Genomic DNA, 27,325 nt, shown 5'->3' on the forward strand with positions numbered 1-27,325 from the left:
CAATAATTAGTTAGAAGGCAGTGTACAGCCAACTGCATACAGGTCTTCCCAACTCTACTTACTCACTGAGAAAGCAGAAGAAGCAAAGAAGCAATTAACAGTAAAGATAAAGATCTATTTTAAAAGATGGGTATATTTATAACTCACACATACCCAGACACTCTGTGGGTGGGGGCATGTACAGACATATGCCTGTGGTCAAACAGGAATCCAGGGACACGTGAGGAGCAAAAAAGATTTGCAAAAATGGGACTCAATAAATGATGTTTGAACTATAAAAGATAATTCCAAGTTCTTTGATCTCAAATTTGACATAAAATAAAGTCTGACTCACTGCTAGGGTTGCCCTGAACAAAGAAAATTAATTTTAAATTTAAACATTTATAATTTATGGTCACTACTTTTTTTTGGTTTTTTTTTTTTTGTTTAAAGCCAGTGGCCGTGTTTTGGTTTTTCCACCGGGATTGCTCATATTTGTATACCTACTCATACAAGAAGGGCAATCTGAGATTTAAAAAGAAGAATTGATTTATGCTTGAAAAATATGAATCATGGAGAAAGGCAAAATGAACTAAAATTATTCAGGGTGAGACTATAAGGTGGAAGAAGATTGAACTGAGGTCTCCAAACATACAGAGAGAGCCTCAGAGAGGTTCTGACTGGCTGGTTTTTACTTCTAGTAGGAAAGACTTAGAAAAATGGGCCTAAACTACAAATAAGGGATGTACAGTAAGTGAAGGAAGAGTATCATGGTAATAAGAACAGTTAAATACTGGAATGAGTAAAAGAGAAAACTCTGGAACTTTATTCTCTGGGGATTTTTTAAAAACAGGGAATCAAAGTATCTAAGATCTAAGCTAACACAGAATGCACAGGACCTTCGTGGAAATATAAGTTAAGCTTTATTAAAAGTTCCAAAAGAAGACATAAATAAATGAAGAAACATAGATTTTCCAGGAAAAGGTGACTTATCATTTCAATGATGTCAAATTGTCTCAAACTTCATGTATAAAGTCAATGCGTTCCCAATCAAAATTCCAACAGGATATTTGAGAAACTCAAAGTGACTGTAAAACTTATCTGGTTAGAGAGGTTTTTTTTCCCAGCGTGCACTATGCTCCCTGTCTCCATGCTTTGCTCCTGCCAGCCGCTCTACCTGGAATGCCCTTCTGCCTTTTATTCCCTCAGCTAACTTCAGTCACCTTCCAAGATTCAGTTCAGGCTGCTTCTCTTCTAGAAAGCCTCCCTTGGACCTCTAGCTTGGGCTAAGGGATGCATCCTCCACAGCTTGAGTTTACACCCTGATCTTGGCATCAGGGTTAGCTATTGTCTACCTACCTACCTACTACTATCTAACCCTGAACTGTGGGCTTGTCAAAGGGCGGGGCTAGGTCATTCATCTCTGGATACCCAATACCTGGCACAGCCTGGCACAGGACATGCTTAATGAACTGGAGAACTTTCTTGTAAGGTAACACCCAGATGACAACGCCTACGTACTGAGCACCTACCACGTGCAGCTCAGGGCTAGGTGCTCTATAGACCTCTGACCTTCTCCACTGACCAGCAAGGTTGCAGTGTGACAGCCCCTATCACATGAGGCAGCCAAAGTTCAAAGTTGGTTACGCAGCTTGCCCCAGGCCACCAGGCTAATAACGGGCGGGGCCACGTTTGGAACCTTGGCAGAGTTGGCTCCGAAGCTCTTTCCAGACCCCGCCCCGCTCCGCTCCCCACGTTCTCCTTCCTGCTGTGGAGCGCCTGCCACGTGCCGGTGCGCAGGATGATGGCGCACGAGACAGACCCAACCCCGGCCCCGCCTGCGCAGCGGCGGAAGAGGGCTGAAGCCCCAACCGGCGGAGAAACCAACAGGAGCCGGCACAAAAAGTGAGCGCTCTTCACCGCCCCTCAAATCAGAGCCTGACCCAGGGGGTCGGCCCGGCAGACGCTCCCCCCGACCTTCCCAGGGCATCCATCCACACACCACATCCATCCGTCCATTCCAGACGGGGATCAGGCACCGGGGCACTGTCTCCTCCCACGAAGGCCCCGGCCGCTCCTCAGGGCCTCGGCCCCGACCCAGGGAAGGTGGTCTTCACGGCGTCACCCACCCGCCCCATGCCAGCCTCCCCGCTGACATCACCTTTGGGGCCCGCTTTCCCCGCCAGGCTCAGTGGCCGGGCGCTCGCCTCACAGCCACCTGCAGTCAAGGGCAGGCACCCACCGCCCCAGGGAAGCCAGAGCCGAGGCAGCCACTCCCCTGCTCTCAGGTTAGGGAATTTTTTAAGCAGAAAAACAAGGAAGGAGAGTTACCTGACCAGATGCCACGGTATTAACAACAGTGTGGTTACAGCACTGGAACGCATGAGTTGACACACATTAAATTTGCCATGCACATATGATAAAGGATGATAAAGTGCGCATACAAACCAGTGGGGAAGGAACAAGTTGTTTGTGGATGGGACTAGAAAAATTGAAAAAAAGAAAACTGGATCCTGACCTCATACCTACTCAAAGGTAGACTCTAGATAGAGTGAAAACTTAAATGCAAAAGATAAAACTACACAACTAAGAAGCTAAGAGGAAAATGTAAGAATTAACTTGGGGTGAGATGGATTTGTCCAACAGCATCCAAAAGGGGACTGATAGATTTAACCACAGCAAAATTACGAATTTCTGTTGTGTGCAGGGCACCACAGACAAAGTTAACAGAGGGTGATAAAGTGGGAGAAGAGCTCTGCAATCTCTGAGACCAAAAAGGGGACTGGCATCTAGAATGTGCATGAACATTTCAAAACAACTGAAATTTTTAAAAAAAGCAACTTTAAATTTTACAAAATGGGCAAAAGCTGAGAAAAGGTGTCCCCCAGAGGGGAAATCTAAATAGCTAGAAAAGTATGTGAAGGACATGGTGGCCTCACTGGTAGCAGGGGGCCTGAGGCAGCCTGGTGCGCCATCACCTGGGGATGGACACTGGCCTACCCTTGCACGTGGCCCATGACTAAGCAGCAGTCAGGAGCAAAGAACTAGCTGGAAACCATAAAAACACAAGGTTTTTTGTAGATGAAACCATTATGTTTTTCAAAGATATGTCTAAGGTCATATATTTAACACTGTGCACTGGGAATCTATGGGAGGGGGATGAATGGGGATGGGGATGAAGAAGACAATTTTTAAATAAAACCAAAGAGAAGTGGAGCCTAGCACTGATGGATGAGAGAGTGCCATAAACTTAAGACTCTTAACGATTCAACGCTCTACAGCTGGGTTCAAAAGAATAAGGATATAAACATTATACATATCATTTCATTTGTCTGGGGTGACTTAGGCAGAGTCCTGTGGGAGGTTCCTTCCTGGCCCAGGGTTCTGGAATTTGCAGATCTTATCATGAACTATCTCCAAATTACCTCTCATTGCAAATCCTGGCATAGGATAATGTTACATTTTGACTTTGGAAAAAAGTAAAAAAGTGCTGAAGTTCCATCCAAAACACATAATTTAAATGTGAAAATCAAAGGACACCAAGTGCTTCTCAAGGACAGTGTTACAAGTCCAGTGCAGCCAGACCGCTCCAGCCAGAATATGTAATGAAGCACACCAAATGGAATTCTCCAGGTTCCTTCCCAGATGGGGGGTTTGTTTCTGTAGGATGGGAGGCATTTTTTCCTATTACAAAACAATTATTCTAGGTTAGGCTCTGGTATAATGATCCTGTGAGTAAGGGGCAAGGAAGAGGGGAATATGGAGTGAAAAGGGAGTCAGCACAAAGATATACTTTATCAGCTTGGAAACAGGTGTGAGAACAGGCCACCCAGCACTATGCAGACAGTTCTCCAAAGAAGACATACAAATGGCCAGAAGACGCCCAGTATCACTAATAGTCATTAGGGAAATGCAACTAAAACCCCTAATGAGATACCACTTCATGGCCATTAGTATGGCTATAATAAAAAAGAAACAACAACAAGCGTTGGAGAGGATGTGCAGAAAACAGAAGCCCTCATATATCACTGGTGGGAATGTAAAACGGTGCAGCCATTCTGGAAAACAGTCTGGCAGTTCCTCAAAGTGTTAAACATAGAATTACCATATGACTCAGCAACTCTACTCTTAGGTATCCACCCAAGCGATATGAAAACGTATGTCATACAAAAACTTGTACATGAAAGTTCATAGCAGCATTATTCACAATAGCCAAAAAGTAAAAATAACCCAAATGTCCATCAGCTGATGACTGGATAAAGAAAATGAGGTATATCCATATAATGGAATATTATTCAGCCATAAAAAAGAAAAATACATGCTACAACATGGATGAACCTAAGTAAAAAAAAAGCCAGACACAAAATGCCATATATTACATAATTTCATTTATAGGAAATGTCCAGGACAGGCAAATCCTCAGAGACAGAAAATAGATCAGTGGTTGCCTGGGGCTGGGAGGAGGGGAGTGACTACTAATGGGTATGGAGTATCCTTGTGGGTGATGAAAATGTTCTGGAAGAGTGGTGAGGGTTGTGCAACTTTGTGAATATACTAAAAACCACTGAATTGTACATTTTAAAGGGGTGAACTATATGGTATGGAAATTATATCTCAATTTTTAAAAAATCCTGTGTCCCCAAAGCCCTGCATTCCCGACCTCACTGGATGATAGAATTGGATGACTTCCTCAAGCGCCAGCTGGGCCCTGTTCCAGGAAGCACCTCCCTTTTAAACTTGTCTCTCACACTTTCTAGATATAAAAGACTAGGAAAGAACTGTCCCCTTCCTTAACCTCCTCGTTCCATCTCCAGGTTTATGGATTCTCTGCCTCTGAATATAAAAGTGTTTGGGCTCTGAGTAATTCTGCCCAGCTCTGAACTTCTGCTCTACACTCACCAACCATGTGACTTGGGCAAGTTTACTTAAATTATTTAAGTTTCCTTATGCGTAAGGTGGGAATACTTTGCCAACCTCACTGGGATGGTGCAAACATTAAGTTAGTTAATGAATATAAAAGGCTGAGCAAGAGCACATGGGGCAAAGTAAATAGTCAATAGATGTCAGGGGTCGTTTCTCCTTTCCACAAATGCCTGAGCGTTAGGGTGCTGAAACTAGGCTGTATGTACAGTCTGAGGGTACAGAGGGCATCACACAGGCAATGACAACAGAATGCCTGTTATGGGAGGGGAAACGCAGGCCAATAGGGGAGCCCATAGCTGTGGTGCTTAACAATGTCAGGGACAGTCGAAGTTGAGTAGGTTTCACAGTGGTCCCTCTGAATCACACCTTTCCACGGCCATGCTAAAGGGCACTAAAATTCTAAAGGGCAGACAAACTCATGTGTCACCACTACTTGTAGCCAAGGGCAAGCAGAGAACTTGGCAGAGTGGAGCCGCTGCCTTGGCGGGGGTGGGTAGAAGGTTTCAGGTCACTGCTGGCATTTCAGGAGAAAACCAAGGACTGGCAAGGTGGAAGGAGAGAAGTTCAAGGGAAACAAATCCCAGTCCCTTACTGCTGGTGTATACTTGCCGTGGCCCGGCCAGAAAGCCGTTCCTCTTGTCCAGCAGACTGTCACTCCAGGAACTCTAAGGCAGCTTTCTCCAGCATTTAAACTGTTAAACAAGTACTTGAAATCATCACTGCCCCAGGAAAAACCAAGAGGAACAGGCTTCTCACAAAAAGCCAAAGAGGAAGTCCCTGGGCGATTTCTCTTACACCATCTTGTTATGGGCTGAATCATATCCCCCAAAACCAATATGTTGAAGTCCTAACCCCCAGTACTCTAGTATGTGACTGTATTTGGATGCCATTAGAGTAGCCCCAATCCAATAAGACGATGTCCTCATGAGAAGAGGAAATTTGGACACAGACAGGTACCGAGGGAGGACCATGTGAAGACACAGGGAGATGACGGCTATCTACAAGCCAAGGAGAGAGGCCTCAGAAGAAACCAACCCTGTCGACACCTTGATCTTAGACTTCCAGAACTGTGAGAAAATAAATATCTTTTGTTTAAGCCACCCAGTCTATGCTCCTTTGCTCTGACAGCCCTAGCAAACTAATACAATCTTACCTGTAAAAACAAATACTTTTCCTTCTCTGAATTGAAGGGCATTTGGTAGAAATAGTGACCATTTTCCCTCTCTGGAGAAAAAGCCTAAGGGTTTGAAGGGATTTTGTGATTCAGAAGAACTGCATACATTTAAACATATAGTCTTTGTCAATATAATCCATCAATAAAAATACCACAGTTACTTTGATGAACACAGATATGTATCTGGAATCAGGGGTTATGGGTAATCCTGCAGTCTTATCTCTCACTCATCACCCAGTTTATTTCTATATCTTGCTTTGGTAGGTCAATGACAAGAAATTTCTGATTTTCATAGATTAGATAAATAGTTGCAAATAGTAACATTCTGAACAATCACCTAGAGTCTCAGATGTTCTTCAATTTACCCAAAAGTCTAAAGGACAGAATCACCTTTTATTTCCAAGCTGAAACTCTCACAATATCTAAGTTGAAACTCTCACAATATCTAACAACTATTTGCACTTTTACTGTAAATGTTGGAAGCATCAAAACTAATACAATTCAAGATTACAAATCTACTCCAAACAGTCCTGCCTGGCATTTAACAGAGCCCAGTGTGTGAGTACTGAGACACGAGTCTCTTACACAGTTTCACATGTATGAACATGAATTTAACATGAAAATTGAACTCGAACATTAAATTCAGAACGGTTAAAAAAGACAGTACAGAGTTACAAACTCAGAAAGATGTTTTATACACCATCGACTCCAGTCCACCTGCTTATTAAATCCCTCCCAGCTCACAGTTATTCATGAGTTTCATAAGCGGGCCATCTATGGCACTGAAGAAAATGCTGACTAGTACGGGTATTAGGTCAAAATTGTTTAAAAGAGCTCATTACTCCTTCACCTCTTTTATTTCTAAAAGTTGCACGAGATTTGGGGGAAGAAACTAGGTCAATGAACTCCTGACCTTATAACTAGTTATATTTTTGAGTCAATCTTCTAGAAAAAACAACAGTGCATCAGTAACAACCCACAGTTACTGCCAGGGGTCTGCAATATACATCCACAGCAAATGCTGTCTCTAGACTCCAGAAATAATGTAACTTGAGCCCAGGTACTAGTGTTCTTAAAAACACAACAGAGGTTGTCCTAACCAACCTCTGCTCAAGGGATCCACCAGACTGTCCCCACTCCCTTCGTAAAACATGCTGAGAGCTGGGCACCCGTGGCACGCTGAGCTCTCCCGGAGGATAAGCTGTGCACTTCCCCTCTCGAGTGGGGCATCACACGCTCACCCAGGGTCAGCTATGTCTGTCCCCAGACTTGTTTTTGTCAGTTGTATATATTACTGTGGTCTCCTAAATGTGACACAGACTGTCGAAACAGGAATATGAGCAGAAAAAGTTGTTTCTAAGAAAAGGAAGATGAATGTTAGCCAAGCTTCTATGAAAGCAAATTGTTTCAAGAGACTGCTGTCAAAATAGGTGTGGGCAAGATGATTGTAAAAAGACTGGAAAGTCATAAAAATATAGTATCCCACACTCAGATGGCTTTGCAAATACCCTTGCTCCACTTTGAATAAAGAAATACTGGATACACAGACACACACACAAAATGATATTGTTAGCAGCATACTTATGAAAGATCACGACTAGGGAACTCAAACCAAGGTGGTTAAAGGAGCACCTAGTCCAGTAAAAAGGCTGGGGTGATGAATAAAATACAAATTTGTGGAAAAGCATTAGTGAACTAACAGTAGCTTTTTATCATCAAGCCTTGGAATCTAATTGCTTGGATTATAATCCAAGCTCCATCACCTAAAAGCTGTGTGACCCTGGGGAAAATTACTCAGCTTCCCTGAGCCATCTCTCCTCTATCTGTAAGAGGACTGATGATGGTATCCAGTGTAAAGCCATCAGCCACAGTAATTATCAGTGTTAACTATCATTGTTTTTGTTCTTGGTACAACTACTACTACCATCACGGTCACGGACACTGAAAATATAATCACCATATGTGGAGGGGGAGGGACACGCAGTATTTCACTGTTTAAAATGAGTCCTCAAATTAAAAACAACTGGGAACCACTTTGCAAAGAGCTAACCAGTAAAATGACACAATCACCTGCAGCTGCAGAGGCTGCTCACCAAGCAAGGAAGGACAAAGCCCCAAATCTACCGGCAGGTGAGTCCCAAGCCTAATCACTGGTACTTAGAGGCCACTAAAATTTTTACTTTTTCCCCATTTAAGAAAACAGAGACTGCAAAAATATTTAAGTCAGACTGAATTTGCTTAATGAAAATACATTCTGGGGAATTTTTTTTTTTTTCATAGAGAATTGGATAAGTATTTTTAAAAACAACAATCCACCTGAGCCCTCCCACTTTAAAAGACACCACGCTTTTAGCATAAGCTGAGAAACACGAAGTAGTGACTTCACCCTCCAGCTTTTGGGTGAGCAAACCAGATTCAGATCCCTAGAACACAATAAAACCACACCCAAAACGCACACAACCTTCAATGTGACCACGTGAACAACATTCTCTTGGCATCACATTTCAGGAGTTTACAACAGCTTCTAGATAAAACAATTGAAGGCCCAGTTTAACAGCTTAATCAGGTAATGGCTGAATCAAAATAGAATTCGCAGGAAACAAGGGCTTGTTGGAAACAAACAACTGAGCAACAGAGGTAGGCAGCTGTACTCAGTAAAGAAAACTCAGGGTTTCTTTACCCAGTAGTTTAGTACAAGGATTCAAGACTTCTTTAGGGGCTTCCCCGGTGGCGCAGTGGTTAAGAATCCGCCTGCCAATGCAGGGGACACGGGTTTGAGCCCTTGCCCGGGAAGATCCCACATGCTGCAGAGCAACTAAGCCTGTGCGCCACAACTACTGAGCCTGTGCTCTAGAGCCCGTGAACCACAACTACTGAAGCCTGCACGCCTAGAGCCCGTGTTCCGCAACAAGAGAAGCCACCGCAGTGAGAAGCCCGTGCACCGCGACGAAGGGTAGCCCCCGCTCGCTGCAACTAGAGAAAGGCCGCGCGCAGCAACGAAGGCCCAATGCAGCCAAAAATAAATAAATAAAAAATAAATTTAAAATTAAAAAAAAAAATTCTTTATAATGAACCGCTTACTCTGAGCACATCTCCCCAGGGTTTCTACCCACTGGAGTCCAGCTGTTTGGCAGCTGTCAATCAAAACATTACAATAAAAACTGCCATCCAGATCAGGCCTGTGTACAGTCATCAGGAATAGGATCGGGAAGTCTCTGAGGTTCCTAAGTATTTGTTGAGGACTCCAAACAGAGCAGGGCATTTCTGTGGCCTATCCTGGATGTTCAGATAAGACTCACTGGTGTGGAATTTCCACTAAGCTGCACATGACTACACACAGACCAGGGTGTCCATGATGAACACATCACATTCGAGTGAAATGCATGATTTTGTTACTGGCAGAGATTGTTATTAAGGAACTCCAGGATGAAATCTTTTGTAAGGTAGGGTAATTTTGAAATAAAAATAACACCTACCTCAACGCTCTTCTCTCCCGTGAGGCACCGTGTATGGGAGCCTGCCACGTTCCCAGTCTGAGCATTCCAGAGCCGAGCCCGGGCGGTGGGCCAGCTGGACCCCTGCGTGTCGGGAGCTGCCTCTGACTTCCTCCTCACCAGGCGGCTGCAGTGGGAGCGGCGACTTGCACGCCGACAAGACCCTAGCCGCTCAGACCCCAGCCCCGCCCTCCGGACTAACTCCTCTCCAACCACCTGACTTGGTCCTGTCCTCCAATCCTGCCTCTGTGCTGAGGTCTCCACCCACCTGCGAGAGCCAATCAAACAGGTACCAGACCCCTGTGCTTATTAAGCTTGACCTCCTCGTTCAAAACACTCATCCCCCCCAAACCCCCCAACCCCCCACCCCCACCCCCACCCCCCGGTAAGTACCTGCGAACGTGTCTCCTTGTAAGACTGTGACCTCCCTGATGCCAGGGCGGGGTCTCCCTGTGCCTCTGACCTCACCAGGTAAGTGCTCGATCAGTGTTGAATTTAACTTATGGAAATGTCTTTTGATAGAAATAGTTACCTAAAACTCCCCATATATGTCCTTGTTCTACGTGTACTTGATACTAAACAGCAGAAGTGGCCTTGTCAGATGCCCAGTGTGTGGTTAGGCCATTTAAGATGGCTGTTCTCTTGTTCTCTGTACAACCCCTGCTCGACCAGTCCCTGTTTCACTCACATGACTACCCAATCCTCTTAATTACAGGGCTTAATTAGTCCCTGGTAACTGATGAGCACACCGGACGTCAATTCCCCCCTACAAACGATAGCCTCCTTCTCCAGCAAGTACCAAAGACTGCTGCCATGTCCTGCCCGCCGTCTGCCGAACAAGGTGGCGTATCGATCCAGGACCCTTTGTGTAAGATTCCCCAGTCCAATAAACAATTGATGTCTCTGTCACTGTCTCTGGGCTCTTTGTTCGTCTCGAGGCTGGACAACTATAAGGCTTGGAGGACTGCGGGGTATAGCCCAACACCCGGGCTGCACAGAGGACCACAAGGCCTCTTCCTCCCTCCACTATGGACCAAGATCCCACACCTGTCCAGAGTGAGGCAACAGCAGATGGAGGGGTGAGGTCAGCAAGCTGCATCATGCCGACACAATGCAGAGGCATGTGAGTCAGCCCCGGGATTTCTTAAATGCCTCTGAGCCTGTCTTCTAGGAATCTACCCAGTTAATCCCCACAATAACCAAAACACAGGCAAGTCTTTCCAGTTTTTGCCTCTGAAGATCCTCTTATCCCCGCCCACTTCTCCTGCTCCCCCGTCACCATCCTTTTCAGCCTTTATTCTGTATCAGCCTCTCTACTCAACTCCCAGCACCCACTCCAAGCGGCTCCCCCAGCAGCCAGAGCAACCTGGTAACAGCTAATTCATCACCTCTGCTTCTAATCCTCTGTGGCCTCCTCCCGCTGTGAAAGTAAAAGCCTTGCAGGGCCCACCCACCTGGCCCTGCCTCCCCCTGCAGCCCTAGCCACCTGCCACTCCCGGGACTCCACTCTCTCCAAAACAAACACTCTCAGGGCCTTTGCACTTGCTGGTTCCTCGGGTGAAGCACTCTTTCCCCCAAGTTTTTCCATGCCTGGCTCCTCAGCTGACTCTAGCTTTCAGCTGAGGCTTCCTTGACCCCCATCTACTCAGCAAGCCTCCATCACCCTCAGCCTTCGCCACTACCCGTAATTATTTATCTGTGTGCTGACTTGTCCATCTTCTTACCTAAAATGGAAGCTCCATAAGAGCACCAGCTTTGTCTTGTCCTACACTTTATTACCAGAGCCTGACACAGAGCTTGGTACTTAGTGAGAGCTCAAAAACTTTCTGTTGAATGAATGAATAAGTAATAAAGGAATGAATATCTCCTGGAAGAATCAATACTTTCCACATCCCCGCCCCACCCTCACCAAATCAGATCCCAAACGGGCTCAGCTTTCTGGAAAGACAAAAGTAACAGCTTTCCCTTTGGTGAAATAAACCCTGCATCCGCCCACCCCAGGCCTTCCCTTCATTCACACTCTCTTCCCTTATTAATCCTCAGCGGTCTTATTTCTGACCACCTTTCTCTCTGGAAACCACCCAGATCTCCTTGGCTCAGAAAACCGGAACTCCGCCTTGGAGTGGAGCCAAGGTCGCACGCAAACTCACACTTGAGGGTCCGGGTGGAGGGGCCCTGGCGCCCTCTGGAGTGCTCTACCTCTGGCCAAAGGCCCTGTCCTTCCGAGGAACAAAAACAGGAAGGGAGCAGAGGCCTCCAGCGGCTTGACACAGTCCCGAGAGTCTAGGGAAAGCCCTGGTGCCTGGCCAGCCTCAGACCCAAGACAGGGAGGAAAGAGCAGGTGGGCCGGGGGTCAGTCAAGGGACGTGGAATTGGGGAAGAGACACCTCCACTCCCTGCTCTGCAATCAAACAAACGTCTGGCTTCAAAACCTGATTCCAACATCTCCATTTCTGAAGGCCACATGGCTGCCATTTAATCTCTCTGAGCCTCCATTTCCACAGCTGTCAAAATAGATTTCACAATTTCTACTTCAAGGGGATCGCTGGCACTTTGCCCCCAGATGTTATGTCTGGCTGCATCCATCTACCTTTCAGTCCCACAGGATGAGCCCATTATTCTTTTTTTTAAAAATAAATTTATTTATTTTATTTATTTTAGTGTTTTGGCTGTGTTGGGTCTTTGTTGCTGCGTGGTCTTTTCTCTAGTTGTGGCGAGTCAGGGCTACTCTTCGTTGCGGTGCGCGGGCTTCTCATTGCGGTGGTTTCTCTTGTTGCGGAGCATGGGTTCTAGGCGCATGGGCTTCAGTAGTTGCAGCACGCGGGCTCAGTAGTTGTGGTGCGCAGGCTCTAGAGCGCAGTCTCAGTAGTTGTGGTGCGCGGGCTTAGCTGTCCCACGGCATGTGGGATCTTCCCGGACCAGGGCTCGAACCCATGTCCCCTGCGTTGGCAGGCGGATTCTTAACCACTGCACCACCAAGGAAGACCCAAGCCCATTATTCTTAAAGGAAAAATTCAACCAGGTATCAGTCCTACTCAGTGACTTTTGATAAAATGTATGGATTTTTCAGACTGTTTTGAGGCTGAGCCATAAAAGCTGATTCACAATGCTTAACTTGGTTTAAAAACAGGGCCAGTCTGACTCCGGAATTCAGCATATGCACGTGCACCGCAGCCATTCAATAGGTGTTTTTCATTGAATGAATCAAACGACAAGATGGGTTGTGTCTATATTGAGCCTACTAATCAAGTCTGATCAACTAAAATCTTTTTTCACAATGAGTGCGTGCTGCCAGGCACTAATTCACCTTGTGCTTTGATATCGCAAACAAACACGAGGCAAGAAAACAGACTCAGACCGTAAAAAGGCTCAAGACTTTATATTCCCTTCTGATGGAGGCCATGGGGAAAATGTACAAGTGGGATGCTAAACCTCCTTATTTCTTTTGGAGATTATCTGTCAGCTTGCACAGGACTTACGCTTTCAGAAACCAAAGGGACTTTCCAAAACAGAACAACTCCTCAGCAAAAAACAGAAAATAAAAATTAAACAACCTTCTCAACATCACTAATCATTAGGGAGATGCAAATCAAAACCACAATGAGATACTACCTCACACCTGTCAGAATGGCTATCATCAAAAAGACCACAAATAACAAATGCTGGAGAGGATGTGGAGAAAAAGGAACCCTCGTGCACTGTTGGTGGGAATGTAAATTGGTGCAGCCACTATGGAGAACAGTATGGACGTTCCTCAAAAAAATGAAAAATAGAACTACCAATATCATCCAGCAATTCCACTCCTGGGCATAGATCTGAAGAAAAGAAAAACACTAATTTGGAAAGATATATGCACCCCTATGTTCACTGCAGCATTATGTACAATAACCATGATATGGAAGCAACATAAGTTCCCATTAATAGATGAATAAAGATATTGTTTATACACACACACACACACACACACACACAGAATGGATTACTCAGCCATAAAAAAGAATGAAATTTTGCCATCTGCAACAACGTGGATGGACTTGGAGGATATTATGCTAAGTGAAATAAGTCAGACAGAGAAAGACAAATACTGTATGATATCACTTATATGTGGAATCTAGAAAACAAATTAACAAACACAACTAAACAGAAACAGAGTCATAGATACAGAGAACAAACAGATGCTTGCCAGAAGGGGCCAGGGGGAGAGAAATAAGTGAGGGAGATTAACAGGTACAAACTTCAAATTATAAAATAAATGAGTCACGGGTATGAAATGTACAGTGTGGGGAATATGTCAATAACTATGTAGCATCTTTGAATAGTGACAGATCATAACTAGACTTATCATGGTAATCATTTTGAAATATACAGAAATATCGAATAGCTATGTTGTATATCAGGAACCAACCTAGTGTTGTAGGTCAATTATACTTCACAAACAAACTCTTAGAAAAAGAGATCAGATTTGTGGTTACCAGAGGCGGGGTGTAGAGGGAGGAGAAATTGGAGGAAGGTGGTCAAGAAGTACAAACTTGCAGTTAAAAGATGAGTAAGTACTACGGACCTAACGTATAAAATGATTAATATAATGAACACTGCTGTGTGTTACATATGAAAGTTGTTCAGAGAGTAAAGCCTAAGAGTTCTCATCACAAGGAAAAACACATGTTTTTTTCTATTTCTTTGAGTTTGTATCTATATGAGATGATGGAGGTTCACTACATTTATTGTGGTCATCACTGCATGACGTCTGTAAGTCAGATCATTAGGCTGTACACCTTATGCAGTCCTGTATGTCAATTATATCTCAGTAAAACTGGAAGAGAAAAAAAGAAACAATCTTCATTCCATAGGCGGGCTGCCACCAAATTTTGCAAGAGTATTTAGCAGAAGCAGTCCTCTTTTAGTCCTGCTCCATAAATACTGAAAACAAGGAAAAACACTGCCTAAGACTGAGATTTGGCAAAGGAATCTGATGAAACCCGTCGGTTCTGTGCCACAGCGTGACGTCCCTGAAGGCTCCTGGTGATTGTGTGATTACTGAGCTTTCTGCTGTCCTATCTCAGGCTTCACGTGCAAAACATGATTTCTTGTAACTCATACACACCTGTCCACCAATGCAGCAGCATCTCAGGGCCAGAACAGACTATCCCGTTAGAGTCCCACCCAGGCATGCTTTAGTCCCCCACCTACTAAAGCAAACCCACAGAGAGGAAAACAAGAGCCAGCTATTCTCTTTGCAAAAGAAGTGCCCAGGCGTTTGTGTTTCTGTGGGCTTTTTTCCCCATTAGCTACATTTAACATATGGAAAAACTGAGACTTGGAGAGGTTAAGGAATTTCATCAGTTTAACACATTAAGAGGTGGAGCCAAGGGTTTTCGTTTTGGGTTTTGTTTTTTTTTTTTCCTTTACAGTGGATTTAATGTAAGAAAATGGGACTAGTACACAATTTGGCAAGTGCCCTTGGTTAGGCAGAGTGTGGGATGCCTGAACAAGAGGCAGGATAAAGGTGAGGTGCTTATAAAACAGCACGCCTGTGAAGGGCATGGGTCTAAAGTCAGAAGGTTCTGGGTCCTAGTCCCAGCTGAGTCACTAATGAGTTGTGGGATGGAGGTAAGTCATTTAACTTCTTTGGTTTTAGTTTCCTCACCCAGAGATGGAGACTCATTAATAAAAGCATGCATTACCTACTTCCTAGAGTTACTGAAGAAATCAAATGAATGTGAAAGCTGTTGGAAAATATGAAGGCACACTCAGAAGTCAGGTAACTCCTGTACTACATATATATTAATGTATGAAAATTAAGAGCCACCCAAAAAATTACATGCATCCATTCTTGCTCAAACTAAATGTATTTCCTCTTACTAATAAAAGGATCAGCTGGAATGCAAGAGATTTTTGTGAATCAGGATGAACACAGCTCTTGGAGAATGTGCACTGCTGTTTTGAAGACACGTGATCACAGCCAGGCATCTTTTGGTGCCCTAGGACAGTCACACAGGCAAATGGACCCACTCCAGTTCTGAAGGGGGTCAAGCCCTAAGCCAATTACTTCAGGTTTACCAAACACTAACAAGGTGCCTGGAGCACCCAGAATACTGAACACATCGTGAACAGGCAAAAGGAACCACCAACCCACAGGACAATAGATGTGGCCAAGTGTGAGAAATGTGATGGGGACATAAGTCACATTTAAAGTCACTCCCAGATGCTCCCTTCTACACCCTTCTGGGTTTGGGTAAGCTCTTCCTGCACTCTCACCTGAGGACAGCAGTCAAATACCTTCAACAAATCATCACCCCTCGAGGAAATCCAAACAAGAGACACCAGGACAAATCCCTCGCTGGACAAGCTAGCGCTCTTCCTCGGTGTGCCCCTGGCTGCCCCAGGTCTGCCCTGCAGATCGGAGCCCACTCTGAGGTCGGCTGTTTCTTGCTCACTCTTCCATTTTCTACCCTTTACATTCATCTGTTCTAGAATCTGAATAAATCCTTCAAACTCTGGCCAGAAAGAACATCATATGGTTGAATAACAGGATGACCAGAACAACCAAAGAAAATAGTACCTAGAAAGCTCTGCCTGGACTCACAGACCTTGTCAGAAAAGCCAGTGCAGGGGAAGGCGCTTTACAGGGCAACCCACGGGGATAGCTGACTGCCGATACACAGTACAACGGGGCTCAAACCTTAGTGTATATCAGAACCACCCAAAGGGTGCGTGAAAACACAGAAACCCAGAATTTCTGAGTCAGTTGCTGATGCTGGTCCAGAGACCACACTTGAAAACTCTGTCATAGTGGGCAAGGGCTACCCAGTCTATCATTCTTATTGGGGCAACTTCAGATCCTGATTCATCCTCCTCCACCCCCCAAACTAAGCCTTAAGAAAACTCGTGATAGGAATTAAATAGCTAGCCCCCCTCCTCCTCCTCCCTTCTCCTTGCCCATACATACACCCATGCAGCCATGGATGGAGAGAACAATTGCCAAGCCATTCCCGACAAGTACCTCCTAGGCTGAGTCCCGTTCTCACCTGTGAACTAGATGATTTTGCAAAAGGAGTGAGTTATGCTGCAAAACAGAGGACATGGCGGTGCAGGAAGAGCACTCAGGGGTCCCCCAGGTCCCGTTCCCTGAGCTGGTGCAAGGTCCCTCAATCCTCAGTGATGGAGCATGCCAGTGGGACGGTGCCAGGGAAACGTTGTGACCTGGTTTTCTCCTCACTCATTTATCCTGATGCTCTGCCACAATGCACTGTGATTTCCCGCCGAGAAGTCACTTCATGTCACTAACTGCCACCTCACCAGCCTCACCAACAGCTCAGTGCAAAAGAAAGCAGCGAGTGGCCCTAAACATACTGTGTCTTGGGGGGTGGCATGGCCAATTCCCTCCAGACCGGGATCAGAGGGTTTCTGCCCTGGAAGGGACCATTAGAAACATTTCTTTTCTTCCCAAAGTTGATTATGTTATATAATACACTATTGCACTAACAGCGCGAGTTACTGCTACAATAATATTGTTTTGTGTTAGGGAGGGTTAACGGAAGTTCCTACAGAAAGCAGTGTTGTGAATAATGTAAATACTCAGTGATAAGAGCCCATCCTACAACTCTCATCTTCTATGGTTCAAATGGGAAAATCTGGCCAATATTCACCACACTTCAGCTTGGACTTTTCTGACTCTGGGACAGGAGAGGTTACATACATTTGGGGCTGCAGCTGTGGGCCTAAAAACCAACTTCAGGCTAAATAAGGGAAAAGAATGAAGAGTGATTCATTCACAGCATTTTGGTAAATATACATAGCACATGTGTTTGCAAATACCTGGCCTTTAAGATGATTTTCTGCACACAAATAGGCATATTTGGTGGAACGAATGTGACTTTGCCTCCCAAGAAAAAAAGAAATCCAAGTAGCTCTTTCATAGATGCAAAACTGCAGTAGTTCCCAGGCTCTGAGTGCCTGATCTGGTGTGAACCCCATGAAGTCTTGTAAGCCAAACTATATTCTCCAAAGCAGTAACACCAATACAATCTCCACTTACCCCAAAGTTAGGAACTGATCTCAGATATACCATGTTCAAGATACAGACCTCAAGCCCAGATAGCTGTATTCAGAAAATTCTGGAGCAGAAGAAGAGCTAAGCCACTCAGAATACTGCACAGTACTGGCTGGGGCCTCAAGAACACTGATTTAAAAATCTTGCCCTCTCCCTACCCCCCAAAAATCCACTCATTTGCATGCACAAATGAGGCCACGCAACAGCTGCCTTCACACCCAGCACCGCTGGTGGGTCTCGTCCTCACCTGTTTTCCAGGAGCGTCATGCACACCACCTCTCGCACCCCAGGGTTGTTGGCCTTCTCCACTGAACAGCCCTGCAAGTTCCAGGTGGCCAGCCTCAGCACGGGCCGCCCGTCCCTTGTGCCTCCGAAGGCCTCCACCGAAGGCCGAGTGGAGATGATCTGTGTAGGCCCCCCCGGGGGCAGGTCCAGGTCCTCACTCTGCAAGCTCAGCGAGGTGGGGCTGGGGTGAGGCTTGGCGGTGAAGGTCAGGCCCCCGTTGGTGTGGGTGGACGGGGGCCTGGACCTCTCGGCAAACACCTGGTGCCGTATCCTGTCCAGGAAGGCGGCATTGACCCCGCCCATCCTCACCAGGTCCTCGACGCTCCGGAAGGGCCCGTGCTCGCGGCGGTAGTCCACGATGCTGACGGCCATCTTCTCCGTGAGGCCGCGCACGCTCATGAGCTGAGCCGGGGTGGCCGTGTTGATGTTGACGCGCGGGGTGAGGGGCACGGCGGTGGCCAGGTGGTGAGGCTGCTGCTCCGCCAGCAGGTCCCGCCTCAGGGAGCTGGGAGAGTGCTGCGCCGAGCTGCCCTTGCTGCTCACGCAGATCTCAAACTTGACCTGCTCCAGCTTGGTGGCACCCACGCCGCTGACCAGGGCCAGGTCCTCCACCTTCTTGAAGCCACCGATGTACTCGCGGTACTCCACGATGCTGCGTGCCACCGCACGTGTCACCCCAGGCAGGGTCATCAGCTCCTCCTCCGTGGCCGTGTTGATGTTGAGCCGCTCCTGATTCACCAGGATGTTGCTGAAGTTGCAGGCCGCGCTGAACTTGCGGCTGTGGGACAGGTCCGAGGGGTCCCGGGGGATGGAGCGGTGGCAGCCCAGGGTGCTCCCCATGGCCGGCCAGGATCAAGGGGCCAGGAAGGCCTCACCACCACAGAAGAACTCTCTGGCTAGGGAGGAAGCGCAGCTCACAGGCACAGAAGGGAAGGTGCAGGATTCAGGGCATGAAATGGTTACCACAGACAAACACTAAATAGCCATGCCCAGCGTGTCCAAACCACCTTTCACTTGGCCACCTGGAAAACAAATTAATAAACATACAAATCGATCGAATCAGTTAATCAGTTTGCATTAGCACTCCCTACCTAGAGCTGGAGTTCTTAGCCAGGAGTCCAGGGCTGATGCCTGTCTGTGAACCTCTGAAAACACACATACAAGAGGGCTGGTCCATGAGGATTTCTGGTGAGGTCCAATTTTTATCACACTGGGGTCCAAAAACGCTATAAGCCGCTTCTCTTGGAAAGGGACCTGTCCCCATCAGCCTACACCTCTCGTCCCTGCCTCTCTCAACTCTCCCAGAACTGGGGCCATCTCCCCCTGCTTCGGTAGCCCCCATCTGGCACTCAGCGCCACCAGCAACTTTGGAATTCCGTCCTCACTAGTGCGGGCACGGAGAAGGGGTTTATCGCCCCCTACCAGACCCGCCGCCGTTCCGGCGCCCCACCTCTCAGCCGCTCCTCCAGGGCTTCCTCCTTCCACCTGCGGCTCCGAGGCCTGAGCCCAGGCCAGGACAGCGCTGGCCCGCTGCCTTCTGAGCCAGGGCCCGCGCGGGTGCGGGTCAGGGGCGGGCCGCGGGATCCCTCCCACGCCGCCTCGGGCCGCGCGTCCCAGCTCTTTCTGCTGGAGAAACTCTCAAGAGTCTCTCTCCCAGAACCGGCAGGAGCTGCAGGGCTTTATGGAGGCGGCAGCGGCGGTGAAATCCGGCCGCCGCAGCTAATCCAAGTCTTGCGGCTGTACCAGGTCTTGCGGCTGCACCAGGACTTGCTGCGTTGCCGCAGCTGCGCTGATCCAGACAAAAAGTCCTGCCCCCGACTCGAACGCGGGATCCGCAAGAGCCGCGTCCACACCCCAGCACCAGAGACACTGCTCCCGTTCGCCGTCCGTGTCAAAACCAAAGTCCCGGCCGCAACGCCCGCGCCTCCGCTGGCACCACGGCCACGCCTCCTCCAGAGCGCCAACTCCTCCCCCGGACTCCGGGGCACGTGGGGGCGGGGCCCGAGCGCTAGGCCCGGACCTGGGAGCTCCAAACCCGAGAGCGCGCGGGCGGGGCCGGGACGCGAGGTGGAGGAATGCGGGGCCCAGGAGTGTGAGAGGCGGGGCTGTGCTGGGAGAGGGCTGGCCTGAGCGCGTGGGGGTGGTGATGGCACGGGGAGTGCGGAGGCAGGGCCCTGCGGGAGGAGGCGGCCCCGGGGGCGCAGAGGCGGGATTTAGAGACTGAAGAGGCGGCGCCGACGCCAGAGGAGCCGCGGCGGGTCAACGCGAGGCTGTGTTCGGGTCTTCTGCTCCTGAGCCCGGGTTGCTACCGGGGACCGAGAGCTGGTTGTGCGGGATGGAGGCTTTTTAGCCTCTCCCGGGGCGAGACCTGCCCGACTGCTTTTCGGTGGGCTGCACCCAGGGGCGCGGCAGAAGCTACCGGGCCGCCAGCCCGAGTTTAGTCCGTCTTTGGGGCGTGGGGACAGGGCGAGGGCACTCCCAGTGGGGGAGGCACCCCTGCGGGTCAGGGGCCTCGCCTCAGTTCTGTCTGAGAACGTTCGAGAGAGGACTGAATGGGATCTTTTTAACTTCTGCCCCCCCACTTTCGGCGTCCTCGTTTCTTCCTGTGGAGTATTACCTTTGCCCTGCTTGCTGAGAGAGGTCCTCAAACAGCCCTAGCAACTCTGTGCTACTAGGAGAGGGCGCGCACCACGGATTAGAGGTGTGTTCACATAGGTCACATAGCGTTGCTCGTTTGCACGTTTAGTGCACTGAGTAAATATGGATATTTTCTATAAGTATTAAATCTAGTTATTAAGGAGGAAGAACGTGTTAGTTGGAAATGGAGGCTGCTTCCCAAAATTCAGAAGAGTTTTTGGATCATACCACTAAATGGTAATTTAGTTAAAGATTAAAGAGCCTGCTGCATTACAGTGGATACACGGAGCTAGAGTACTCGATTAAACAAACGGTGTGGTGATACCGTTGAATACTTTGATCCTGGGTATTCAGTGACCTCTGAAGTTTCATCCCCAACCAGTGTGACCGGTGCTTCAGCTTTAAATTTCCCAGGCTAGGTCAACAAAAACCAATTCTCAGGGAACGCAGAGGAACTTCAGATGTGAAATGAGAGCCAGCCAAGGCTTGGCAAAATGCTATCGCCTTTCTGACTGTGTATACTGGTCGGGACTCTTAATGGCAAGTGACAGAAATCCAAGTCAAACTAGCTTAGACATAAAAGCTAAAGGATTTCCGGGTTCTTGTGTAGAAAAGTTAAGGAATAGATCTTACCTATGTCACACGTGACTGCATCCAGCTCAAATGATGTCATCAGGACCTGGTCTGACCCTCTCTACCTCCTCTCCTTTCTCCCCAACCCTAGCACTAGGCTACATTATGCCACTCCTTTCCTCCAGTAATCCTGTTGTGATAAGGGGGGAAAAAATTGTTTAACAGAAAAATAAGTTACATTGTATGAGAATTACATCTCAATAAAGCTGTTAAAAATTTTAAAAAAAATATCTTTAGAGGAGGAAGAAATCTTTGTTGATCAGAATGCCTTAATGGCCCTTTGTGGCTATGGACGGACAGCCTGGGGGCATTGCTAGTTGGGCTGGAACATATTTTATTATTTAATCCAGAACACTTTGGAGGATAAGATGGGAACTATTAACTTCACTGGCACAACAGGCATAATCTGGTTTTGTTTCCTAGAAACATAAGCATATGTTCCCCATTTTAGAAATGAAGCCAAAAGCTAAACTGCTGTGCATTAAAACAAACAAAAACCACAACAGGATGGCTAAATTTAAAATGACTGACCATACCAAATGCTGGTGAGGATGTGGAGCAACTGACACTCTCATACATTGCTGGTGGGAGTGTGAGAAGATACAATGATTTTGGAAATCAGTTTGGCAGTTTCTTAAAAAGCTCAACATACATCTAGCACACAAGCCAACGATTCCATTCCTGGGTATTTACCAGAGAGAAATGAAAGCATAAAACCCAAAGTCTTGTACGTGAATTTTAATAGGAAATTTGGTATATAGCCAAAACCCAGAAACAACCCAAATCCACCAGTAGAGAATGGATAAACAAGTTGGGGTATATCCATACAATGGAATACTACTCAGCAATAAAGACAAACTGTTAATACCCACAATATTGAAGAATCTCAAAACCATACTGAATGAAAGAAGCCATGCAAAAAAAGAGAACATATTGTATGATTCCAGGGAAAATACAAGCTAACCTATATAGAGAGAAAGCAGATCAGCAGTTGCTTGGGGATATGATGGAGGAATGGACTAAAAAAGGACACAAGGAAACTTTGGGGGGTGATAGAAATGTTTGAGGGGTCATGGTTTCATGGGAGTATGTATGTCAAAACTGATAGAATTGTACTCTTTTAAGATGTGCAGTTTAGTATACTTCAGTTAGACCTCAATAAAGACTGGGGGGAAATCTTCAAAAAATAAAAAGGAGTGCTCTTTGAACACAAAGAAAAAAAAAAAAAAAAAGACGGTAATTTTAGGGAGGATGGATATGTGACCTGGGATGGAGAGGAGGAAGCTGAAAGGGAACAAAGGGGTCCAAGAAGGTGAGTCTGGAGCTAACAGAAGAGACCCGTGAACACTCCCCAGTTAGGATTGGGGACCCAGAAGGCAGGTGTCATGAGAGAGAATACATTGTCTTTGTTTTAAGCTTATAAATACTGAAGTGGTTGTCTCACAGCAATATGTATCATATAGATGTGATCCTCAGGCCTTGTTTTCCCAGCAAGAAAAGCCAATGCCACAGCTCCAAATGTTGTCCCCTTTACAATTCATTGACCTTTGTCTCATTCTTAGGATGGTTTCACCAGACTTTGGTTTCCCCCAAGAAAAGTGGTTTTTATTTTTTTTTCAGTTGCTTCATGAGAGAATTTTGGCAAGGGCCTTCCTCTGGCCAAGTGATCGATGAGTGTCTTGTGACAGCTGTAGCAATAAAGCAGGGTAGTTTTTTTAAATGATTGTATTTAAACATAATAAATTAACACACATGTTTTTTGATTGCGTTTATTTCTACCGAGCCATTTCCCCTCCCCCACAAACACGGAAGACAAGATGGAGAAGAGCAGGGACGAGGAGAAATGCAGGGGGGCGGGGGGGTAACAGTCTAGCCTCAGAAGTTCACCCAGGTGCGCGGGAGGGGCCGGCCTGCGGCTCCAGCCAGGGTCCTCTCCTCTTGTCCCCCTAGTGGCCCTATGGCAGTCCTTTGAGCTGCCAGTTAACTTGGAGACTATGCTTTCGAAGGCCATGGAGGTGCCGGATATCCTCTTATTTGAACCCCGTGAGCGAAGGCCAGGCAGGTTGCACACCTCCACCTTCCACTGCACAAAGTCCTCTCGAGGATGGGCCGTGTGCCCACAGCAGCTCAACTTCCACCCGCAGCTGTTTTCTTGCAGTATCTGACCGATCTCCCACACCATCTCATTGGGCTCCATGGATCTCATGATCTTCAGACTCCACGTAAAGTGCAGGGAGCACGCTTGACCTCCCAATGTGCTTTCTTGTTTATATCACTGCCTGGACTACCTGAGGTTCCCTCTGCTTTCAGCTTCAGACTGGTTCTTTCTGGCTGACCTGAAACACAGGTGCAGATGCAGGTGAAGGACCTTCACTTTCCCACTGGCCCCTGGCTGCTGCACTTTCAGGCAAACTCTGGTGGCCAGGCACCTGTCTGGGCTGCCCAGTGTGGAGGGAGTTTTCTTTTGCAGGATACCCCCTGGGGAGGTTGGTTCCATCTGGGGTGTACTCCACCACTGCTGCTGGTGGTGTGTTGGTGCAGGGGGAGACCACAGGGCCAGGCCGGGGGCTGTGCTGGGGTGGTCTTCTCCATCCAGGTAGGGGATTGGCAGGCACTTTGGCTGTGCTGCTGGACTTCCGTCCTAACTCCTGATCCCCCTCAGGCCACTGATTTTCTGTGCTGCTGCTCTGACTGCTCTCAGAGTAAGAATTAAAGGTGGGAATGGCAAGCGCGCTGAAACGCTGCTGCTTTGGATTAGCTGTACTTTGCAGGATGGGTAAGAAGGGCAAGCTGTTGGTCAGATTAGCCAAAGGAGCGGGCTTCAGGGTAATGATATAGCCCCCCAGTTCAGATCTTTTGTAAGCCAGGAGCACATAGGTGACCATCACTTCAGTTCTTCATACTTCTGGCCCATCTACAAGTCATGGATCCCTTCCCATGTGTAGCCCATGGACACCATCAACTGAGTCTGCCCAGGATCCTTGTAGTCAGGTAGTAGCTCTGTGTAAGGCATTAGTTCCTCCTCGTGGCTCATGTTCATCCATGAATCCTTTATGATTTCATCTAAAGGGCTTCCCTTGATGGGGTTGAAGATGATGAGTTTCTTGAGCAGGTTTTCATATTTCATATGAAATATCCCATAGAAGGGAATACTGTGTGTTCTGCTCAGTACCCACTCCCACAATAAAGAAAAAAGTGAGAAAAAGAAAAAAGAAAAAGAAAATAAAGAAATATAAGAAAGCAGGGAAAAATTTAAAAGAAAAACATTTTAAATTAGAAAAATGAAAATGAAAAAATAAAGAAAAAATGAGAAAAAGAAAAAAGGAAAGAATGGGGGGGGGTGTGGAGGGGGAGAAAAGGTAGTAAGCAAAATAGACAAAGAGCCAAAGAGGAAAAGATTTAACTTTGGTGAAAACCCCTCAGATGACTGAAAGCTAGCTTCCTGGGCTAGACAGACCAAAAATCTAGGCCCAGCCAGGGACCCAGGTGCCTGGAATTCCATAACAATGGCTCCTTATGAGGTCATAGGAAGAAATGTACCTATCACAGCTGGGGATAATATACACTGATTTTTCTCACTTTTTTGACTCAAAAATCCTTTACTGTTAAAAAAAAAAAAAGAAGCTTTTTGTTTATGTGGATTATAGCAATTGATATCTAACTTATTTGCAATTAAAAACTGTAGGATGCTTCAGTGGCCTTTTCATTTCTAGTTTTAAAAGTTATAATAATTTTTGACTTTTAGAAAGCTCATAATGTCTACACTTAAACTACTCAATTCTTTTTTTCTTTAACCTCTGAATGATTGGTCTCAAATGATGCCATAAGTTAACTGACATCATGATACTATACAGAAATGTTCCTTTGCATAAAATGATGCAATGTTTTTGTCTGGCTTTTGTATTACGGTGATGCTGGTCTCATAGAATGAGTTCAGGAAGTATTCCTTCTGCTTCTATCTTCTCTAAGAACTTGTAGAGAATTGGTATCATTTCTTCCTTATGTGTTTGGTAGAATTCACCAGTGAACTCATCTGGGCCTGGTACTTTCTGTTTTGGAAGGGTATTAATACTGATTCAATTTCTTTAATAGATACAGACCTATTTGGATTGTCTATTGAGGAAGGCTTTTTTTGTTTTTCAAAATGAAGTTTTTAAAGCAGATTAATCAAAACATTTCTATGACAATAAAGTAAATAGAAAGGATTGTAAAAAACTTTCCCCATTTACAATCCATCTGTCTGTTTGTAGATGTGCCAGCTTATGTGCCAAGGGGTCACTGTCTGCTGTTAGAAATAGAAGAACCTATTTTTCTGATGAGATACATGGATGTTGAGAAGAAGCAGCTCCCAATCATTCTTATGTGCAAGTCTGCATCTGCTTTGGTATTACTAAATGGCTTCACATCAGCGCCCACAACAGAGCTCAAAAGCAGTTAAAAACAGGCACCTCAATTCACAGCTTCCAGGGAACCCAGAAGTGTTATTTCTCCTTCCTTCAGTGGACTTGGCCTTATTCCAGGGAAGTGGATTGAAAGGCAGGAATGAAATTTTGGCAGTACCATTTCGGGTTTCTTTGTATCAAATTCCTCCTTTAAAAGCTCATAGTCTGGTTTCCCTGGTGGCACAGTGGTTAAGAATACACCTGCCAATGCAGGGGACACGGGTTCGAGCCCTGGTCCCAGAAGATCCCACATGCCGCAGAGCAACTAAGCCCGTGCGCCACAACTACTGAGCCTGTGCTCTAGAGCCGGCGAGCCACAACTACTGAGCCTGCGTGCCACAACTACTGAAGCCCACGCACCACAACTACTGAAGCCCACGTGCCTAGAGCCCGTGCTCTGCAACAAAAGAAGCCACTGCAATGAGAAGCCCGCACACCTCAACCAAGAGTAGCCCCCGCTCGCCGCAACTAGAGAAAGCCCGTGTGCAGCAATGAAGACCCAACGCAGCCAAAAAAAAAAAAAAAAAAAAAGACATTGTTTAAAAAAAAAAAGCTCATAGTCTATTGACTGATAAATTGTTGCATTTCATGGCTGACAGTTGAAGGCTTTTGTCATTTCCCCCGACATCTGGCATTTTATTTCTTATGGAGCATTTGGCTGGAGATTATTCTAGCAAAGTCCCAACAGAACGAGGTGTCTTCATTTACAGTACCAAAATGGAGAACATTTACCGTCAGAGGTACTGTGTTTCTTCTGATGGTAATGCCCAGAGTTGTTATTATTACAGAAAATAATATTCATTAATTTTTAAAGGCGATATGGTTATCACTTAGGAACTCTAGCTCCCATTTGCTTTATTCATTTCCTCTTAAAAGCAACATCTGCAGTTAGTTTCAGACTTCCGCTTCTTCACAGAACAGTTTATTCTTTATTGTTTATTAAATTGGAGGGTTTCTGGAACCTTCTTCTTGGTAGAGCCTAGTACTTTGATTTCTGGGTGCCTAATTAGGAGGTTTCACTTAGCACAGGATGCTCCAGAGGCAGAAGAGGGAATCAGGCAGGCCCTTGGACCCTGAACTTCTGGGAGCGGGGAAGGAGGCTCCTTCAGCCAGCCCCTGGGCCGGAGGCGGAAGTGCTGATGGCTGGAGCTGGGGGGCTCTCATCGTACACAAGCAGCAGGTGGACCTCCCCTGCTCTGACTCCCGCTTCAGGCTCACCTGGCAGCATCGTCCCCATCGTCCACACCCTGCCAAGTTCAACCTCATGGCGCACTTTTCCGGTTCTCGCCTTCTCTCCCCTTTCACCATTGCCACTGATGTTCTTTCTTAGCCACATTTCTCCCAAGTATTGGAAAAGTAAGCCCTGATCATCTCTTCCCTGATCTCATAGCCCTACTTCCAGGAATGACTCCCTTAAGAAATGACCTTGAAGGACTTAAAGAGCATCTCCCAAAATGTAATCCAATGGTGGTGAGGAATAGACATTTAGGAGGCCCCAGCCACAGCACTAACTACGATTGAACCCCTCAGTAGGGAATCTCTGCCTTTTCATTACTCTGACCGTCACTTTGTGTCGAGGGGAAATTCTCAGTTCAGGGCCACTGTGACCATAACACGTTCTCAGATTTGTTCATCTCTTTCCATGGAGAAAACGGTGATCTCGGGCTCAGAATCTTGACAGGCACCAGTATTAAGCTAAAATGTA

At 46.6% G+C, this 27,325-nt stretch overlaps 1 protein-coding gene and 1 long non-coding RNA gene across 2 annotated transcripts in view; one reads left to right on the top strand and one right to left on the bottom strand.

Annotated features, from left to right (window-relative positions):
* EEPD1 (endonuclease/exonuclease/phosphatase family domain containing 1) overlaps window positions 1-19,811 on the bottom strand; it is a 115,518-nt gene extending 95,707 nt beyond the window's left edge. The window contains exons 1-2 of the mRNA XM_036863119.1: window positions 19,359-19,811; window positions 17,871-18,930 (exon numbers count right to left, since the gene is read on the bottom strand). Coding sequence (XP_036719014.1) covers window positions 17,871-18,748 — 878 coding nt within the window. The 5' untranslated portion in view covers window positions 18,749-18,930; window positions 19,359-19,811. The remainder of the gene's footprint in view (window positions 1-17,870; window positions 18,931-19,358) is intronic.
* LOC118900632 lies at window positions 753-10,956 on the top strand. Its single transcript, XR_005021176.1, has 3 exons — window positions 753-1,884; window positions 9,577-9,859; window positions 10,286-10,956. It is a non-coding gene; the product is annotated as an uncharacterized LOC118900632 (long non-coding RNA).
* Window positions 19,812-27,325: the final 7,514 nt, after the last annotated feature.

This window comes from Balaenoptera musculus, chromosome 9, assembly GCF_009873245.2.
Source record: "Balaenoptera musculus isolate JJ_BM4_2016_0621 chromosome 9, mBalMus1.pri.v3, whole genome shotgun sequence".
In the NCBI taxonomy this organism is placed as follows: Eukaryota; Metazoa; Chordata; class Mammalia; order Artiodactyla; family Balaenopteridae; genus Balaenoptera; species Balaenoptera musculus.